This window comes from Girardinichthys multiradiatus, chromosome 21 (assembly GCF_021462225.1).
Source record: "Girardinichthys multiradiatus isolate DD_20200921_A chromosome 21, DD_fGirMul_XY1, whole genome shotgun sequence".
NCBI lineage: Eukaryota > Metazoa > Chordata > Actinopteri > Cyprinodontiformes > Goodeidae > Girardinichthys > Girardinichthys multiradiatus.
This window is the reverse complement of record NC_061813.1, coordinates 18,091,566-18,107,526: the sequence shown is the minus strand read 5'-3', so window position 1 is coordinate 18,107,526 and position 15,961 is coordinate 18,091,566. Positions and strand designations below refer to the sequence as shown.

The window sequence follows — 15,961 nt, the reverse complement described above, 5'->3', positions numbered from 1 at the left end:
CCAAACCCAACAATGCAGATGAAGCATCAAAGGCTTCCTTAATACCTCAGCAGAGCAACAGGCAAAATGCTTGAATGCCATATGTTGATGCGTAATTGATGCAGAAGAAACTTTGACCAAAGACTGAGCACAAATACTTTTTACTTGACTGACATTGTTTTCATTAGCTGCTAGCCATAATCATTAAAATTGGGAGAAATAGTCTATTGGAGTATATCAATCTTTGTGATGAATCTGTATTTTAGTTTCACTTATTGAATTGAATTACTGAAATAAATTAACCTCTAGATGATATTCAAATTTTTCAACAAGCACTTGTATTTCATTCAATATACTTTACTTTGAGCAACATTAAACTATGCACATGACTACATGTAGTAGCACTCAGGTTCCTCACATGTTCTTTGCCTAACAAAGCTGCAGATTCTCAGTCAATACCAGAGTCTAAACTGAAACTTAATATGCGGCTCTTCAAGCAGCTTGTAGATCTCTTGGTTTCAGGAGCTCCCGGGCAGGGTTGACTAATACTGGAGCTAGACTGGGTTTCCACAACACAGAAGTCAGAAGGTCAGCTTTCATCTAGCACTAAAGAAAATAGACTGTTCTTTTATTGTGCTATTTAAAGCTATTTCTCACAAAGATATATATTTTTTTCATATTGATTAAACAAAATGAAAACTAATACTGTTTTACACCCAGTTTTTTTTTCTGACCAAAGCCTTTAGTATGGTGTTCTGTTTAATGAAAGCTACAAAAGTTTCTCAAGCTTTCACAGAGTCCCACAGCTTTTGCTTTGCATTTCATCATGATGCATTGTTCTGCTCTACATTTAACTGAACATCAGCCTCCCAGCTCAGCACAAAACTAAAACCTTTCTTTAAGCACTTCTATTAGATTTATGCGCTAAAAGCAAACACTGAGAGCAAATGCCCTCATCCAGCAGATTAATGACAAGATCAGCCAACACATATACCCATGCACCAGCACGCACCCTTCTCACTGTCAGCATCCCTGGCTTTGATGAAGTGGGCCGGTGGAAGTGAGTGTCTTACGCAAGGCTTTTATATAAATCTCAGCATGCAAAACAAGGGAGAGAGAGAAGGGGGAGCTCCTGCACCATTACAAAGAGGACTTGCACTGCACCAAATCCTTTTCCACAGGCATTTATGCACGTTATCAACTACATGCACACTTATAGAAATATCCACATTCCCACAATTTATTATATTCTTTAAAAACACATGAAATCACACACAAGTTCTGTATCTGCTTGCATCAGCTGTTTTTTATTTGTCATCATGTTGTTGTGTGACCCTGTGTAGCCTTTCCTACTGGAGAGCAACATAAGGGACAAAGGCTTTATAAGTCGTTACAAAATATTGATGGCCTAATACTGTCATGCAAAGCTGACCTATTTCCAAATGTGATGCAGCAGCTTTATAACAAGAAAGCGATTATTTTCTCATCCAATCTGATCCTTAGAAAGGGAAGCTACAGATAATTAACACATTTTTATTTTCTAATAGTATAGTAATACCTCACCTATACTGAGGAATCTGAAGCAAATGTAGGTATAAAGAGTCAGGTGCTGATCTATTAGAACAAAAACTGTTTAATTAATTTAAAAAGGTGGAACAGTGTGACGTTGTAACCAGAAAAACAGTAACAGAAGTAGGAAAACATAACGTGCTGTTTGTTGTTGCAATGCTCACACAAATTCCTGGATTTATGATGATGAAAGTTTCAGGCTGCAGTAAAAACGTGGAACTGAATTTGGCAGTAACATGGTTGCCTCAGGAGTGCATACGTTAGATCCAAGAAATAAGGACCATGCCAAACAGGTTACACTGTAACTCAGGCTCTGCAGAACTACATCAGCTGAGAAGGATAAACAATATAGAACAGTCAGTTTAAGTCCAGATCCCATGTGTCTATACTTTTGTCTGTTTAACACTGATATTATGTGTAGACAGTGTAGTTTTTATATTCATGTAAATTATATCAGTGAAAGTTTTTGGTAAAATCGATATTTTCATTATTTAAAAAAATCTATTAAGGTTTCTCAGTTCTCATTTAAACTGTTGCAAACCAATAGTCTATGGAAAGAGATTCGAAGTTGAAATAAAGGATATCGATAAATTAAAGGTAAAAATACCACAATATTTGCAGAGAATCTGTGAACTTGGATCAGACGGATTTTGACGGATTTAATTCTGCTGTAATTATCCTTATTGTAGTTAAACAATTCTATTTTACTTGCATTAGTAATAACTAATAGTCAAACTTATTGGATATTTTATGTCATCAAAATCATGTAAAATTATTTCAAAATTATTTGACTAATTTTATTGCTCATTTGCTGAAATCCAACTATTAATGTGGCTGATCAAAAAGACCTCAGCTTCTGATTGGTCAAGCTCTGCTGCAACAGTGTTAGCCCCGCCCACTGATTTTGATGGATAAAGCTGGCTATATCAAGTTTGTTGTTAACTATTGACACATTTAGGTAATGATTTCATGATTTATTTATTTGTTGAATTGTGACACTTTTTATGACTACCATTCCAAGGTCTATTGGAAAACCTCAAAAATAATAATAATGACAAAGTTTGATTGGATTAGGTCAATATCAGCAAGTAAGTAATCGAAAACAGTAGGATATATTTATAGGACAAAAATATTAAACATTAACTATGTGCTTTGCTACCAAGCCTGAAACTTTATTGTGGGTATTAACCTAACATGAACCAGAACGACCCTCAGTTATCAACATTATCCTTGTAAAGTAAAAAGATTATGCTTTTAACTTGTGTCCCTGAATCTCTGACAAAAGGCCACTGAGAACCACAGCCCACGCCCTCACCTTCAAAACATGTGCTGCTATGCAAATCTAGATACACTTAGCAGTGCTGTGTCCTCCAGAGCATTAGAGACATAGAAAACAGGCAAAATCGGCTTTGGCCTTGCTCTCACTAACTTTAAAAAAAGCGTATAAGACCTATGACGATATTAAGCTACATTCAGATTCACAAACAGCTGCGGTGGATCCTGAAATCAAATAATACAGTGTGCATCAACAGACAAAGAGTTAAGGTCAGACAGTTAATTTGCTTTGCATTCTATCTTAGCTTAATAAAAATTGCTGACACATACCAATAATGCTTCCTTGTCACCCAACCATGTCAAAACTTGCAAATGAAAGCAGAAAGGGAGGAAGTTGCTCTAAGAAGTTGACAAAATCACAGTTTGAGATCTGAACTGTTTGTTTTTTTAGAGTCCATAAAAAAGTATGAAAACATGTAAGAAAAAAATGTACACTTAAAAAAGTTTTTTTCTCACAAGTCCTTGGAGGGTGAAGTTAACCAGTGTAAGCTACAAAGAGAGTGAGAAATGTTGTACAGTGTGCATACAGAAAACCTTTTCACCTTTTACATGATCTTCCCTGACTTTTGTGCCTCAGGTGCATTGCATGCAAAGAGCAACAAAAAGTGTGAATGTGCATGTGTTTTGTTCTGAATGTTGCTGAGTTTGTCTTGAGTGAGGATGCATCAGTGCAAAGGATCTCTCCGTGAGTTATATTGCAAAGATTTGGAAGGTTTACATTAACAGAGAAGTTAGTGTAAATCCCAGAGAATTCCAAAGAATGTATATAGCTTTAAAGTTGTGTGGTAGAGGTGGGATCCACACAACAAAAACATATCAAAATTAATAAGTCCATAAAGAGTACTTCTAGCTCCCCCCCACCCAAAAAATAAATAGATATTGTGTGGCTTTTTCCGGTGTAGCTTTATAGCTGAAAAGTAGATTGTAAAACTGCATCAGTTCCATTTAGATTTGTATATTCAAACATACAGCGTCGATATCAGTGAGCGGTCAAGAGAATGCCATTTTCAAAAAGCAAAAGCAAATCTTGAGTCTGTTCCAGAATTTAAGATGAAGAAAAATCTAAACTTTTTGAGCTTGTTTTTCTAACTTTGGCTCTAAAATCAGAAGATTAGGAAGTAATTTAATACACTGACAAGAAAGAAATATTAAAAACAACAGTAACATTTAATTGAATTAGGTCCTTATAAGCAAACTGAGTAATGTCACATGGAATTGAATACAAAAAGGTCAAAGATAAAAAAGGTGCTCTGTTCTTTTCTCCATGAAAGTAACTGTCAAATTCAACAGATCGGTAGCTTGTTAGAGAACTTGAAGTTGAAAAATGTATTGTCTCTGTGTACAGGGATTGTCAATAGTCAGCCTCCCAAGTGCAAGTAAGGTCAATGAAGTGTGAACCCAGCTTTTTTGGAGTCTCCTTGATTCTGAAATGGACAAAGCCACTGATTCTTGCCAAAATAAACCTAGGAAAACTCTTAAGATCTAAATGGAATTAATAAGCTGATAATTCTACAGCTCAACATTTTCTTGATTAGGGAAAATTTTTGGCTCTGAAAAACCAGCCCTGTAGTGTCACACATTCGACCCCAATAATAGTTAATACTCAAAATGTTGCCAAAAAGAGCTACTTCTTGGGTGCAACTCCTCCGGTCATGCTAGCAGGTTTGCTCACAGAACGGCGAACTGGAACCTTTGACACAGGGATTCTGGTGCGGGCTGGTTGGGGTGCTTGGGTCTTTGGCGGAGGGGTTTCTGCCTCCAGTACAGAGGACAGAGCAGACTGGCTTACAGAGTGGGGAGGTGAGGTTTGTCTGGTGCTTACTGGGATCTTGGATTCTCGAGGAAGGCTGGTGCTGCCTTTCAATGACTGGAAGGAAGAGGAAGAGGAGGTCGAAAGGGGACTTTTTTGGGAAGTGGGACTCATTTTAAATTCTGCAGATGGAGAGGGGGTACTGTTTAGATCGTCGTCTCCCCTCTGATCTTCTCCCTCCTCCTCAGCATCATTGTACAGGTCGTAAAGGTGGTCCCCAGAGCAGCTATCACGCAATAGGGCAATCTTCTGGTTACGCTGCAACCCACTCTCATCAGGTGTTGCTGTAGGTGTTGCTGAGGGAGTATCCCAGTAACCTTCATCACTGAGTAGTTCTTTTTCACCAGGTGATACAGGATGACGGCCATGTGCTTGAGGGAGAGGGGGTTTACCCACCCGGCTTCCTGCTCCCCCAACAACTGGAATCTTACTGAGGCCCAGCGTCTTCACCTGGGGTGCTTTTCTGTCTGCACTTCTTTGAGCTGAAGGACGATGTGCACTGGGAGAGTTGGCGCGAGGAGGATAAGTTGAAGTAAGGGTACTGGAAGAAGGCTGGTATTGTCGGGGTAATGCAGGGGAGCTCTCTCCTACAGAAGGCAACATGTGCCAGAGCCCCTGCATGTCTGCATCATCCACTCCTTCTGGACTTGCCATTTCTTCCCCTCCTCCCATATAGGCCACTACACCACTACCAGCAGGGTGCTGCTGTGGTGGAGGAGGCACCCGGGTACGAGAAGGGAGGCAGACAGGTGCTGAACTTTTAGGAACAGAGAACATGGGCTGAGTAATCTGGGAAGGTAATGAATGTTTGGTTGGGGAAGCATGATTTGTTGCACTTGACATACCAACAGCTCTCCCAACACTTGCACCCAGACTCCCCCCTCCACCACCACTGCTACTACTACTCGTACCACTGCCACCATTAGCCCCTGTCCCTTCCTCGTCTGCATCAGCAATAATATCACCACAGCCGGTCAGTGAATCAAAGCTCTTCAAAGATGTAACATCATTAAAAAGGATGGAACACAGTCGGTCTACAGAAGGCTCTGTGGGTTGGTCGCCCATGCTGCAGCGATCCAAAGGGGGTGTAGTAAGGGAGGGGGTGAGGCTAGATATTGAAGCTTTGGCCTTTTGGATGGACGGGCGCAGTGGCGAGTCAGTGGGTGTGTAAGGAAAGGGGGAGACTGGCTCACCAGATGGTCCTGGCATGACAACACAGTGTGTGGGTGTCATGGTAACACTGGTGGTGGGAGTGTCTGACGCTTGGAGGTTAGATCCTGTCTCTATATTTTCACAGTCCTCCTGGTGATGATGTGGAGGTGGTTCAAGGGTGAGAGTAATGTCCTTCGTGTTTTCAGATTCTGCAGCATCTGTGTCCCTTCTTTTCTTACCTTCCACCTCTTCCCCCTCACCCTCGTTTGTTTTCTCTTTACGCCTCCATCGCATGCTGCTGAAAAAGCCCTTCAGGCTCCTCCCTCTTCTCACAATTCCTGGCCCACCATTTTCACTTGTCCTAAAACTCCCACGTCGCAGAAAGGAAAAGAAACTTAACGATTTGCTGAGCGACCTCACTGGCCCTGCCTCCAGGCTAGCAAGGCCCTCCCCTCTCTGTCCCACAGCATCGCTGTTAGAGCCTGTAAGCCCGTCATGTGTTTTGCTCCTTACAAGCTCTGCTGATGCTGCTGAGCTGTTTCCATTTAAAGAATTCCCGTTGTCAGAATTCCCGTTCTTTCCGCCATTTGCATCACCTTTGTTCCTGAAGGAGAAAAAGCTGGCCATTCCAGAGCCAGTGCGACGCTTCCCAAAGAGTTTAAAGGCAGCTTTGTTGATCTTCCCTGCAGGCTGGGTGTCACACTGTGGAGCCACAGGAGGCTCCACACAATCCGACTGCACCTCCATTATACAGTACTCTGTTGCTCCCACAGGATTGTTTCCCTCTAGTTTTTCTGGCTGCCTTTATGTCCTTTCCCCTTCTAACACACACTTTCTCTCTCTCTTCTACCCTCCACCCTGCTTTCTGGTGGTCCTTCACTCCCACTCTGGCTTGCTTTAACGCCTGCCTGCTGGTTTTCTCTGCCTCCCTCCCTCCGTCACATCTCTCTCTTTCTTTCTGTCTCTCTCTCTCCTAGGCAGGCACACACATGCATGCAGGGTGCAGCTCCTCAATGTAGCCATGGCAACAGGGTGGGCTAAGCAGCTTTCGTCAGTGTTGACAGGGCGCCAGCGTCTGTCCTCCACTCCCTCCCCCATCCCTTTCCTCTCCTCCTCCTCCACCTTGCTTGTTAACAATCCACTGTTTGCACAATTATCTGTTTTTAAAACAGAAAACTGGTTCAAATTCCCACATATCACTTTGTGCATCCTACATCTTACAGTTTTACTCTTTATCTTCGAGTGTATGTGACACTTACTTTTACATAGATGCTTTAATTAGTTAGTTTTATGTGTTTGGATGTGTTTGTTTCTTTGTTCCTACGTATCCACGGTTAAGGCTGGATAACATACTTCTAGTATGCTTTATTAGTTGACATGTACAATATTGCAACTAAGGAAAGAAAACACGAATTAAAACACAGCGAGACCCAGAAACACATTTGGTATATTACCATTTTTGTGGACTCTTATGTCTAAGGAATTTCAAAACTTACAAATGAGTAATATACTAATATTATTTAGTTCATTCCAGAGCATTTATACAGCAAAATCACTACAAACACTATGTTACTACATAAAAAAGAAATTAGATGATGCCTTTCACAAGTCCTTAAATGCGATGTGCTAACCAACAATATTAGTGTGTGTAAGATTTGGCCTTAAAAATCATTTTAGTATGTGTATGCACATAGTCATATTGTCGATATTCCAGTCTATTTTTAATTTCATTCATTTACAGTGTCTTGCAAAAGTGTTCTTATACCTTAAACTTTTCCACATTTTGTCATTCAACAATCACAAACTTCAAAGTTTTTTATTGAGATTTTATGTGATAAATTAGGGTACAATTAGACTTTTTTGAACATACAGCTCAACCAACTACCCTTCAGAGATAACCTAATTAGTAAATCTTTGTAAAAAAAAAAAAAAAATACAGCTATTCTGTGAAGAACAGCTACAGAACTTTACTAATAAAAAAAACTGCATCACAAACTCCAAGGAACAAATCAGATATGTCCGTCAATATGAAGAAATGTAAAATAGTGTTACATTACAAAACAATATTCCAAACTTTGAAGATTTTATTAATGGGTTCATCATCCCATAGCGGAAGGAGTATGAAAGAAGTGCAAAACTACCAATACATGGCCATAATCAGATAAGTAGCCAGGAGGTTCATTGGAACTCTTGAGGAGCTACAGAGATCCACAGCTTAGGTAAACAACTATCAGTTGTCGGGTTCCCAAATCTGGCTTCCATAGAAAAGTGGTATAAAGGAAGTGATTGTTGAAAGAAAGGCCATAAGAATTGCTGTTTTCAGTATTCATAAGCCATGTAGGGGACATGGCAAACATGTGGAAGAATCTGCTCCAGTCAGATGAGATCAACATGCTAAAATGCTAGGTGTGATCTAAAACTAACACTGTCCATTACAATGAACATACAGTCATAACAATGGCGTATGGTGGTGGTAGCATCATGCTGTGGGGAGGCATTTCATCAGCTAAGGCAGGGAAGATGGTCAGTGTTGAATACAGGGCAACCCTAGAAAATGCTGTTAAAGGCTACAAAACACTTCAGACTAGTGTTGACAATCACCTTACATTGGGACAACATCCCTAAACAAAAAGCTACTCTGAAAAGATTGAGAACAAAACATACTCAGTCAAAGCGCAGACCTAAATGCAGAAAGGCCTGTAGAAAAGCCTGAAAATTCTGTTCACAGATTCTCTCCATGCAAAGTTATGGGACTTAACTATTTTGTAAAGAACAGGCAAAGTTTTCAGTAGAGATGTGGAAAGCTGATAGAAACATACCCCAAATGACTGAGATTGGTGTAAATGGTTGTTCTACAATGTTTTGACTCGGGGGTGGGGTCTGAATTCAAATGCCCTCTACAACCTTCAAATTTATCTTTAAAGAAATTTGAAAACACATACCCATTTCCCTTCACTTATGCATAACTTTGTGTTGGTTATTAATATACAATCAAAATAAAATATATTAAAGTTTGTGTGAGTTATCTGACAGAATGCAAAAAGGTTCAAGTGGTAAAAAATATGTTCGCAGTGTAATGTAAACTGGTCTTTAGTGGAAAACCATGGTTCTTAAACTAGCCAAGTATAACTGGTGGTGGTTGAGCTCCCCTTAGTAGCACTCAAGAGAAACATTGTCGTTAATGACTCCTCAAAAAAGAAGTGCAATTTTGAGAGGTCCCAAGTCAGAACTAAAGTGGACAGCTGAAGAAATTAATTATGTTTGCTTCTGTTCAGTTCCATTCATCTATGAACAAACTCAACTTAACTGTATGCCAGTTCAAAGTTTACAAATCTGTGGAACTTATTAATTAATATATTCAATAACCAGACTAACTACTATTAGGAATATAATACAATAATCAGTGTCTCTGCATCTTGTACTTTCAAACACTGTAACATGCAAAAGGTTTAATGAGATACAAATGGTCAGAACAGTCAAATAATATGTTTTTACTGTGACTATAACTATATTTATATGAGGGGCAGCCCTATTGAATTTTGATGTCATAGTTATTTAGAACCTCAAAGTTTCCCACTTGGAAGATAGCTCCCACAAGACCGGACCAGAAATAAATGACTCAATGTTGATAGTATACCAGGCCTAATCTGGGTTGGATCTGTTATACAAGTCTGCAGGTTTGCCTACAAAGTACATATTTTACAGCAACCAGTTCAATACACTATTTACTGAACGACAACGTGACGGTTTAGTTCTTCTTTGAAACATTGTTAAATGTTTCAATCACACTCGTCAACGTTGGATGCTTAGTATGCTCACTTTTACTTCTTCTAATTCTTGGTATGTAATGAAAACGTCTCTCTTTCGTTTTATCACCTTTGTTTTTACACCATTGCACCAAACAATACATAACAATCGTGGTTATCTAATATGCGACCAATGAAGTGGAAAGCTGCTTCTGGGTTTATTGTACTATCTATTCTGTAAGAGTAGAAGTTGGAAATTTCCACTTCTGAAAAACACAAAGAACCACAATAATAAAGTGCATTATTCCACCAATTATGCAGTGCCACAACAAATTTTAAAAACAAGTCTGAGACTTGTGGCAATACTGCTTCATAATTGTAATTTTTAATGAGGTGGTACTTGTTTCTCAAATTGTGAAAAACAATGGTCTAAACTTCAAAGCGTTAGATTGTGAGGGCTCAGGTTTCAACATTTTAACTGCACAAACACATTTTAGACCCACACACAGAGACACACACAAACATACACACACGTTCACACACAGTACAGTTTGGGCACGCCGTATAAGCCATATGGCCTCCGGTTCTCCATATGGACACACAGGGCCAGGTGTCTGAAGCTATGGCAACACATTAATTGCCCCCTTGTCATCCTAAATCAAGGTTTTTGTTGCTGGCCCTGTAGCCACATCGGTTGTATTGTTAGCACGAACCCTAACAACCAACAGAGTTTCTGTGGGAATGCACAACAATGAGCTGCTCAGGGAAACATAATTTACAAGCTCCGCTCCTTGACCTTTGATACTGCCTTCCTGTTTACCTAACTGACACAATAAATGTAAAATTTTCTGTCTGTTGAATAAGATTGTAAAAAAGTTGGTTACTATATCAGTTATTATTTCTGTAGTGTATGCATATTTTCAAATAAATTATGCCTTAAAATAGATTTTAATTTTCTTAAACCTGGTTGAAAAAATAAGAAATGCCAATGTTTTAGGGTTGTAAAAAATTCTCAGTTTACAGTACTGATGTGATTCTTTGTGGTTTCTCTTTTCACAGCCTATTTTATCCTACCAAACCCCCATGAATCTCCCCAATACCTCGACCCGCTTATATACCTTTTCTCCTCTCTCTACATCCCTCCCTCTATTTCTTTTCTCGATCTCTTCTTCTTCCTCCTCCTCCTCCGCCTCCTGCTCTTCAGCGTCTGCAGGCACAGGCTCTCATCTTCCAGCCCACCGATATCAAACAATGTCTGCATTCATGAGCCCAAGGCAACACACACCTACACAAGCACATTTTGAGGGCTTCCCCAAAGCGAAGCACTGAAGCACACTTCTTTGCCTTCATCTTTTAAAGACAGACAATCTGTCTGCTTACCCAGGTTTTCAGCTATATCAGATAGTTTGACAGAATATTGTGCAGACTTGTCTGTAGGTCAGCTGGCTAATGGATGGACTTGGAAGTGAGTCTGAGTAGCAGATGGCTGGTGGTTGATTAGTGGAGACTGACAAGTGGTTTCAGCTCACTGCAAGATGAGGATTCTGATCAGTTTTTAGGACGGAAATGTACGCTACTTACGCTGCCTAAATGCAAGTAAATTATTAAACAAAATAGCAATACAAGTGCATTATGCGCTCGAGGCCATAATCATAAATGCTGAGGTATATATGATCTAAAAAGGAACTAGTGTAGAAATACCTGGGTTATTATTATAAGCTATTAGAGTATAAGGAAGGTATATCTCTATGTAACATGAGCTGAGAAAAACAGCTGTTAGCACAAAACAGATTTTGTCAGTTTGATGCTTGGAAAAGGCAACATGTACCTTCTTCTCATGTTAAGTTCTTTTTTTTTCCAAGTGTAAAAAAGGAGAGAGGCAGATGCATGTAACAGAAAAAGCACACGCCCTGTTACCCCCATCCACACTGTCTAGGGTTCCCGTTTCAGCCCCTTGAGTGAAGCCTAGCACTAAGTGGGACAGTTAGAGGACATTTCTCTGTCTCTGCCTCCCTCAAGGTTGCTTATGAAAATTTGGGGTTTTTTTGTCTGTAGCGCTCGCTTTCTGTGGTGTTCGTATGTATGAGGGTACAAAGTAACAAAAATTAACTTGAAATGAATTGAAGGTGTGTCAGAATTAGACACACTGATAAACTCAGAGAAGGTATGCAATGAAGACACAAGCGAGTCAAAGTTATCTTTGGCTGGCCAGGGAGAGACAGTCCATTCTCTCACAGAAGCTGCCCTGTGTCACAGCCTTTTTTTAAAGAAAGAAAAAAAAACACTTCTGTTAATAGTTCATAAAAGTCCTTTGAAAATAAATGTGAAAAGTATTAAAACCACTTCTATCAAAGTTCACTAAACTAAATAAATGAAAATGTCTTTTAATGCTAAATCATAAGGATAAAGAACCTTTTTAAACTAAGCAATGATAATTCATGTATAAATCTTCCAACAATTTCCTCCTATTTATTATTGATTAGTTTAAAACAAGTCATCCATGTCTACACTTCCTTTCGGCTTTGTGCACACACTTCATTTAGTACTAAACTATTTCCGTGTCGTCAACAGGATCCTGGATCCTCTCTCTCCAACAGCTGGTAATCCTGGGGCAGCATTATTCCAACTATATCTGCAACCATCTGGGAAATAATTACTCTGATGCAAGAAATTATGCACATGGTGAAAAGGCAAAAACAGTTCTAATATTATGAAAAAAGGAGTCATGATTTTCAATAGCAGTTGCCACCACGGTCCAGAGGTAAGTCATGAGAGCAGGCCTCCTTGTCCCGGGTTTGCATCCTGCTGCATACCTTTCCTTATCTCTTTGTGCTGAGCTAATGCTTTACTCACAGCGTGACCATCTCTGGTTTCATCAGGATGTAGGTGCAACAGGTCTCATTCAAAAGAGTGCAAACTCTCCCAGACGGAGCCGTTACCAAATCATCCTGTTTCACAGTACCACTGTGCGGAGTGCTGTTATTTCCTTGGACATTCTTGTAAGAGCTTTATCAGAGGCATAAACAAATAACCCTAACCTATAATCTATGGTTTATAACCTGAGCATGTTTTTTTCCACTCCTAACCATAGGAATAAACCTAGCAAGATCTTATCTTCTGTTGATCTATGTTTAAACTCGTCAGGGACATCTGTTCCCCATATACTATCATGTGGTTTGACTTGAACGAGTTTTCTCTTAATAATAAAAGTATGGTCAGTTACATACACAGATGGCTTGGGAGAGCACCTACTGGGACATAAGCCCTTCCTCCACCACAATGACGGAACCGAGAACCTGCTAATAGTTCGACATAGTTAGACAGGAGCAGTGACACAAAACAATCAGAGACATTTCTTTTTTTTTAGCAATGACTTTCACATATTGATACCATATATTTGTTTCATATACATCATCAATCATCCTTCAAGGCTTTGCTTTAAAAGATCTTCATCCATGGAATCCTCCGTTCTGCAGCTGAACTTTGACCCTCCTCCACCCAATCTCCCCTAAGTGCTAGGAGGGACCGTTGTTTTCTTCACTGACGTTGGGACGAAGCACCTCAAAACGGTTGTAACCCCTTTGTAGCCACACTTTGTCACCGCCTAGCGTCAGGAGAAAGTATTGACTGACCCACCTTAATGTATCCAAGTAGTAGTGGTAGTTGTGAGAACCTCCAGTCTCCATCCTTCACATCTGAGGAGGTCTGTGGGGTGTCAAAAACATCATTTGGTAGATTATTTGCACTGTGTATTTCTCTAGATTTTATTGTTTTTCTTATATAATCTGCCAATGTTCTATCTGGTTGTGGGTCTTTTAATTCCTTCTCCATATCAGGAATATTATAGGGTCTGCCATGTATTATTTCAAAAGTTGTTAAAACCTCCTTGAGCTGATGGAGTTATTCTCATACTAAGTTTTACTATATCCAAGCATTCAACCCAGTTTCTTTTTGTTTCTTCCATTGTTTTTCTTAATTTATTTTTAATTGTGCCATTAGTCCTTTCTACAAGTCCTGCACTCTGATGATGATAACTGCAATGTGTTTTTAGATCAATGTTCAAACATTTTCCTAATTCCTGTATTATTTTATTTACAAAATGCGTTCCATTATCACTATAAATTCTTCTTGGGATTCCGAATGTTGGTATTATATTTTTGCACAAAGCTTTTCTACTGGTATTGCGTCAGGTGATTTGCAGGGAAAGATTTCTACTCATTTTGAAAATGCATCTATTATAACTAAGCAATATTAATATTTATTCTCCCTCCTGTTGAGACATGGCTTTGCCCATGACTCGCATTTGTAACCCCTTCACATTTACACTCAGCTAAGTTAGCTGGTAACAGTACAGTATCTAATAATTTCAGTAATAACTTTGCATTTTTCCATTGTGCTGCCAGTTATACCTGTTATTTCTTTCTATATATAATATGGGAGTCCAAGATGTTAATAAGACCTGTGTGGTGTCATGATAGATAGTGTTAAATAAAATGAAATTGGATCTTTCCTACAAATGTTTCTGTTTTGCTATGATAAAGCTGCTCTCTTTTAATCATCTGGTCTCCATAACAATTTTTGTGGTATTCATCAGCAAAATTATAACAGCTCTGAATGTTCTATTCTAATCTAGCTTTATTTAGATATATCTATTCTTATTATTATACTTTTTTATTTAATTTTCTTTTTTTTTATGCAGTAAGTCCTTATTATATTTAAGAATGAGGTCACCATTTTTGTTAGTTGCTATCATTTTAATAATGCTTGGTTTAATTTAGGTTTCATTAAGTCTAAAAAAAAAAAAAAAACACTACTCATTGATGAACACAAAAATGAAGGGCATATCATGTTTTATAATCTTAATTTGTCTTACCCACTTTTATAAACACACCGTACAGTTTCAGTCAGCTATAGTTCTTCCCTTTTAATTACACTTTGTCTTTATTTCAAGTAACTAAAGTTTGTTTCAATCAACTCAAGTTTTCTCCATTTCAGTCCAGTCCAGTAATTCTCTTAAGGATCATTTCACCTTGTGTTAAATTTGAGTCTAATTTGATCATTCTGAACATGACTGGAAAAAGTCCAAACATCTTTAAAATCCTTTTGTTTAACCATAAAGAACTGACCTAATATTATTATGGTACTGTTGAGGATCAGACTTGGGCCCTGTCCTAATACCCACACTACACCCTACGCCCCTCTATGAAGTGTTTACTTTGAACAAGTGCATGTAAGGGTTGAAGTGCGCAGGTTACAAGCGTGCAAAATTGGAGAATTGGGACAGTAGGGGTTACGTCATCGACTTGCACCTCTGCACCGTAACTGCAACATCAAAAAGCGCGGGAACCAGCACTGTTTTCACAATCTTGCTGCTGAAAAAATAATTTAAAACTGCAACAAGCAATTGTTTTGAGGAGAAGAAAGTGCAGGAAGCAAAGGAGGCTTATACACCAGACTCTCGCCGCACCAGTGTTTGTTTGAAAGGTAACTTCAGTGTTATGGCCTAATGACTGCCCAGAGTCACTCTGAACCCAGTGGTTTCTTACAATGTTGAGCATGGAAAACAAGTAAAAAAATATGTTTGTCGGCTTGCTGTCTAAAGTTTACGCAGTTCTTATTCTGATTTGATGGCTGGTTGTGATTGGTTTTTGCTCAGAACGTCATTTGCAGCAGTGAATTGTGGGTAATATACTTCGGCGAAGTCCGCTTAGATGCGAAGGGCGGATGTGGGGCACAAAGGGGCGGGGCTAAGGACTACTCTGGAGAATTGGGACACACTACGCAATTCAGGGACACAAGGGTGGAAGTGCGGGTATTGGGACAGGGCCTTGCTCCTGTAGTCTTTAATTATTGTGCACATATACCCTAATTTTTACATAGCATTAAACAGACATTTCTTCACAAAAACAGACAGACAAAATGAACAGACATTGGCCACATAAAGGTTTGATTACCCTGTTTGTAAAAGGATTGTGAAAAATTGAAAACAGGTCTATGAGCTATCTTATGTGTAGCAGTATTTTCAATACAGGTAGAACTGTTGCAATCTTTAAATTATTTTGGAAAAGATTCCAGAAACCTTATTGAGATAGAAGTTTAGCAATGATCATCAGAACATCAGACCTTTATTATCCCTTTTAAGGTCCCTCAATGATGCTCTATAATGAAATCAGTCATTCCCATTCACACACATTAACACACTACTTACTTGCTTACTTCTCTGTCAGAACAATTTCATTTGCAAAAATGCAAATGAAATTCTTAAAATGCACATTGTTTTCTCATAACCCTTTTTGTTTCCACTAGGTCTGTTTTGAATGTTTCAATTCTTTTTTATTCACCAAGAATAAATAAAGTGGTCTTAGTGGGG

The 15,961-nt window shown here is 39.0% G+C and overlaps 1 protein-coding gene across 1 annotated transcript; it reads right to left on the bottom strand.

Moving 5' to 3' along the window:
- Positions 1-1,594: 1,594 nt before the first annotated feature.
- Positions 1,595-6,789, bottom strand: amer2 (APC membrane recruitment protein 2). The gene has a single exon (XM_047349481.1). It carries the CDS (start codon positions 6,590-6,592, stop codon positions 4,508-4,510), a length of 2,085 nt encoding a protein of 694 aa, XP_047205437.1. The 5' UTR covers positions 6,593-6,789; the 3' UTR covers positions 1,595-4,507.
- Positions 6,790-15,961: the final 9,172 nt, after the last annotated feature.